The sequence below is a fragment of the Ipomoea nil genome, unplaced genomic scaffold, assembly GCF_001879475.1.
Source record: "Ipomoea nil cultivar Tokyo-kokei standard unplaced genomic scaffold, Asagao_1.1 scaffold2818, whole genome shotgun sequence".
NCBI classification, from domain to species: Eukaryota; Viridiplantae; Streptophyta; class Magnoliopsida; order Solanales; family Convolvulaceae; genus Ipomoea; species Ipomoea nil.
The window spans coordinates 902,400-908,092 of record NW_017619246.1 but is presented as its reverse complement, the minus strand read 5'-3'; the positions used below and the strand labels follow the sequence as shown (position 1 = coordinate 908,092).

Below are 5,693 nucleotides of genomic sequence, written 5' to 3'. Positions count from 1 at the left end.
TGCTGCGCTATTTATATATTTCAATTGGTATCAGAGCCAAACTCCTTAAGTTACTAGCATGATCCTAATGGAGTTTTCAAGAGAAGGACTACCAAACACAGAAGGGATACAGTGCTATGAGTGCAAAGGGTTTGGACATATCCAGTCAGAATGTCCAACATACTTTAAAAGGAAGAACAAGACATACATGACAACATTAAGTGATGACTCAGACAGTGAAGAAGACACCAACACCAATTTCGTAGCATTCACCGCAAATCATGAAAATAACAACGGAGAAGATATACAAGAATTACTAGAGGCATATACTCAACTACATGCCAAATGGGAACAAATCATCAAAATAAATCTAGATCTCATGGAAGAAAATCAGTTTCTAAAAGATGAAAAAGATAGAGGCGAAAAAACGCCTTAAAGATACTCAGAATGAATTAATAGAGTCGAAAGGCAGAGAGGCCAAACTGTTACAAGAGATCAAGGAACTAACTGAGAGGCCTAGATCTCCAAATCCAGCATCCAATGAAAGTCATTCATATGAAATTCCTGAAGTGTCGCAACATCACTTCCAACCCCGAAGGAGGATCAGATGTTATTACTGTCACGGACTGGGGCACATAAAAGCATATTGCTTCAAAAGACAAAATGATCTGTATTACAGACAAATCAACAAAGATTGGTCAGTACAAAGCAAGAAAATCTGGGTAAGAAAAGATCAGAATGTTGCCTACACCTCAAAAACTAGCAAAGAACAAAACATATGGTATTTTGACAGCGGGTGTTCAAGGCATATGACAGGAAATCCAGAAAATCTGGAAAACATTAAGTATAAAAATGAAGCACATATTACCTTTGGAGATGGAGGAAAAGGTCAGATCATTGCAAGCGGCACCTTGAATGTCCATGGGCTGCCTAGGTTGCCAAAAGTCCTTTTAGTACAAAGTCTAAAAACAAATCTAATCAGCATAAGTCAGCTTTGTGAAGATGAACTCAAAGTAGAATTCTCTAAAGACAATTGCACTGTGTTTAATCAGAATCACAAGTGTGTCATGATGGGAAAAAAGTCCGAAAACTAATGCTATACATGGAATGGTGACCTATCTGGTTTACAAACAGCTAACAAGCAAAAAAAATCACGACACCAACATATGGGACACATAAATTCTCATAACATCAAAGGGGACCAAGAAATATTCCTAGACTATTCAAGTTATTCATCAAACAGTAAGACTTTCAGTGCAGACAGTACAATGGAATCCATGAATGTGGTTATTAATGACACAATTTCAAGAATAACCACTAATGATGACGAAAGTCCTAGAGTTGTTGAAACAACTGTTCCAACACCTCTGACGACTGTTATGCAGAATCAAAAATAGAAACAGAACCAGATGAAGAAAAGGATGATGACTCTGCAACGATCATTATGAGCCTTGTTCTGATTTCACAGGAACCCTACCAAAATATTCAAGACGAATGCGAACCACCTCCAATCTGTTTGTGCAAGACAGCCCTGGAGGGCGAGGGTGGTATGGCGGTTGCAACAGAGCGTTTTCTAGCGATGATTATGTCACCGGAAATTGGAGAAATTCCAGTTTCGTCTAGGTTATCCCATGAAGATCAAATCGGATATTTTAGAGATCATTTTGAAGAGCTTTCACCGGATTTTGTGTTATTTCCAGAAATTAATGATGGCACAGAATTAGTACGTTCGAAATTCCGATCAGGAAATCTAGATGCGATCGTAAGGCAGAAGAGACCGATTGATGGAATCTCAGTGGATTCATGTTTGCATGGCTAGAATACATCTCCGATTAAAAGAATTCTCAACAGATTGTCTCAGCTTTGGCGTCGCGCTCCTCCGATGTGCAATTTCCTTTCGGGATGTCGCGATTGAGGAGAAGTGATGAAATCAAAGGCATTGGTGGTAATATCATAGGAAGAATAAATCAGAGGAGAAATTAGCTGTGATAGCGTGATGTAATTGGGATTTTTTTTAAACAAATCATACTTAACGATAGCACTCACCAATAACAGAGATACATGGAATCAATTAAGGGGGAGATGAGTCAAAAGTCAAAGTTTTTTTTACATGGAATCAATTAAGGGGGAGATGAGTCAAAAGTCAAAAGCTTTTTATGGAATCAAGGTTTTTGCCAAAATTTTGACAAAGGGGGAGAATGTTGACTCAAAGTGTTTTGTCAAAGTTGTGCAAAAAGAATTCCAGTTCTATAAAGGAATATCAGTCATAAGAGGAATAGCTAATGAAGAATAATAGTTCTAAAGGGAATTGTTATTGAAGTTTTTCTAGTTCTAGTTTGATTAGGAATAGTTTTGTTATTCACAAATATGTTAGGAGTAGTTACTATAAATAGAGATTGCCCTTTATTGTAGAACTTAAGCATTCAACATTAATCTTGTGAGGTACGAGAGTCTTTGAGAATAGGATACTAAATTCCCCTAGAAAGTAGTACATGTGTTTAGGTTTCAATAGTTTGGTAGGAAAGATCATTCTATTGTGTAATCTCAGGTTCCAAATAGTGTACATTAAATATTGAGCTTTAGGTGGATTTAGGCAAGTTCTCAAATTGAGAAGTGCCTCGCAGATTAGGGTTGTTTGCCCAAACTGCGTTACAGATCGTTTGTGTTACAACGTCAGTTTCAACATCACTGTTGCTGCGCTATTTATATATTTAACACAACTTGTCCATGGCAGAAAGACAGTCTACTTGGGTCACCGGAGGTTTCTTAATAGAGCTCACCCTTACAGGAGATTAAAAAAGGCTTTCAATGGGCAACAAGACTATACAGATGCTCCACAACCAATGACTGAGATTGAAGTTTATGAACGTGTAAAAGGTATAAATGTGACTTTTGATAAAACTCAAAAGCTTAAATCTCAAAGAGGTAAGAGGTCAAGAGCTAATGTTGAGGTACTTCCAAATGAAAAGAGTCCATGGAAAAAGAAATCCATATTTTTTTTTATCTTCCATATTGGAAGACATTAGATGTGAGACATAGTATTGATGTGATGCATGTGGAGAAAAATGTGTGTGATAGTCTTGTTGGAACTCTTTTAGATATAAAAGGTAAGACTAAAGATGGACTCAATGCTAGATTAGACTTGATTGAAATGAACATAAGAGCAACATTAGCGCCACGCCAAGGGGATAAGAAGACATATTTGCCTCCAGCCGCTCATACTTTATCAAGAAAGGAGAAAATTATTTTTGTGAGTGTTTACGTGGAGTCAAGGTACCACAATGGTACTCATCAAATATTAGAACACTTGTGAATATGCAAGATTTAAAATTGGTGGGATTGAAATCTCATGATTGTCATGCCTTAATGCAGCAACTATTGCCAGTGGCTGTTAGAGGTATTTTGCCCAAAAAGTTGAGATATACTATTATAAGGTGTTGTTTCTTTTTCAATGCTATCTGTGGAAAAGTGATTGATCCAGACAAACTAGATGAATTGCAAAATGGCATTATTGTTGCATTGTGTCAGTTGGAGATGTATTGTCCACCGTCATTTTTTGATGTCATGGTTCATTTGGTTGTACATCTGGTGCGAGAGATTAGACAGTGCGGTCCTGCTTATTTGAGGTGGATGTACCCATTTGAACGGTACTTGAAAGTCTTAAAAGTTTATGTGAGGAACCGATATCGACCAGAAGCATCTATTGTTGAAAGCTATATTGCTGAGGAGGTAACTGAATTTTGTACTGAATATTTGGCGGGGGTAGAAGCTATTGGTCTTTCTAAGTATCGACATGAAGGAAGAAGTGCTGGGAAAGGTACTCGAGGACGCAAAGTAGCCAGTATGCCTCGTGAAGATATTGAGGAAGCACATTTGTACATCTTGCATAATACAAGTGAAGTCGAGCCATATTTAGATGAGCACAAGGCATTGATTAAAGAGAAAAATCCAAGAAAGACAGACATGTGGATTGTGAGCGAACATAATCGTACTTTTATTAGTTGGTTCAAGTATAAAGTTATTTTGCGCTGATTGCACGGAGCAAAGTTCCTATCACATATAAAAATTGGAAAGTGGTCACAGAAGAGAGTAAAGCGTTGGTGTGGGATGATATCGTGGTATGCAACTTATTTATAAAACTTTTGAATTAATTGTATTTAATTTGTTTCTAATAAATAATCTTGTCTTGCAGAGCGTTTATGATATTCCCACTGATGATGCGGATCTGAAGGATTCTTTGAAGAAATATGCGGGTGAACGGTGGAGAGATTTTAAAAGTAGATTGAACAGAGACTGCATATTCAATAATGAAGACCCAAGAAAGAATACTCAATGTCAAAAATACACATTCGTTGATCCAAATACATGGAAAATTTACTTGGAGCGTCGTAAAACTGCAGAGTTTGAGGTATATATTATTATTTTTCTATCAATTATTTATTAACTCAAATATATTAAAGATATATTATTACTTAATGTTTTCTTTTTGTGTAGGAATCAAGAAAGAAACATCAAGAGATACAGAGTAAGAATGTTCATCCACATCATTTAGCCCGAGGAGGCTATAAGAGATTGCAGAAGATTATGATGGATGAGAAGATGAAAGAACAAGAAGAAGATGCAAGTTCAGATCCATCGTCAATAGTTTCTCCTCCATCTCCGCCAGCTAGACATGAAAAGTGGAAGAGGGCAAGAATGAACAAATCAGGAAATATCAACAACGAAGCGACTAGAATGGTCGTGGAAAAGATTGTAAGTAATATGTTAAAATTTTCTACATTATTAAGATAGCTAGTAATCATTATTAAATATTTTTTTTATATGTTAGGATTTTCTATCATTGCAAGCTTCTCAAGGAGAGTTTGTTGAGTCCGGTCGACAAGATATATTGTCTAGTGCCATAGGTACAGATGAGCATTGAGGACGTGTTAGAGCCGTGGGTAGAGCACATGGCTTAAAAAGTTACTTTGGTCCTGCAAAACGTCGTCAAAGCCAGTCTACACTAGAAGTAAAAGATATGATTAAGACAGCAGTTGCTGAGGCGTTAGCAATTGCCCGAGAGCAATATGAAACATCCTTGCAAGCAGCCATTCAAGAGATGAGGTTTGAAATTAGTAGTATGAAGACTCCAGCATCTCAACCTGTACCATCAAGGCAGGAGGAAGACATGCGTGTAGCTGTCCAACCACATGGTCATAGTGAAAAAGCAAGTTCTCTAGACCCTTTTGCTGATTTACCGGCCGTAAGTAATCATTTATAACTAATCTTATTATTATTTATTAAAAACATTTTAGCTATTTCTTAATATGAATTCATGCAGTTAGGAGCAGGATGTGAATTGTATTTGGAAGATCCCATTAGACATAAAGTTGCACGCGGGACAGTTTACAAGGCCGAAAGGGTTCACGGGATACAAATACAAGTGGATCAAGTGAAGGTCACCGTGACTGAAATTCTCGTGTCAAGTGCAAAGGTTCCCTTCCCTACCGATGAGGTTCAACTGTTAAGGGATGCACTGCACAACTTTAATATTTGGCCAAAGAAGTTGGTTGAGTTGTATACCGAAGCTGATGAGGTATGTATTTTCAAAATTTTTGGATTTTAAAGTAGTGTTTAATTTACCTTTTAAAAATAGTAATTGTTACTTATATTGAACAGGTACAAATGACTTATGATTCCGGTGTGCAATGACCTGCTGTTGATTTCACTATAGC

At 37.0% G+C, this 5,693-nt stretch overlaps 1 protein-coding gene across 1 annotated transcript; it reads left to right on the top strand.

Moving 5' to 3' along the window:
- Window positions 1-4,226: 4,226 nt before the first annotated feature.
- On the top strand, window positions 4,227-4,900 carry LOC109158406. Its single transcript, XM_019306316.1, has 4 exons — window positions 4,227-4,239; window positions 4,293-4,387; window positions 4,474-4,731; window positions 4,808-4,900. Exons 1-4 carry the CDS (start codon window positions 4,227-4,229, stop codon window positions 4,898-4,900), a joined length of 459 nt encoding a protein of 152 aa, XP_019161861.1.
- Window positions 4,901-5,693: the final 793 nt, after the last annotated feature.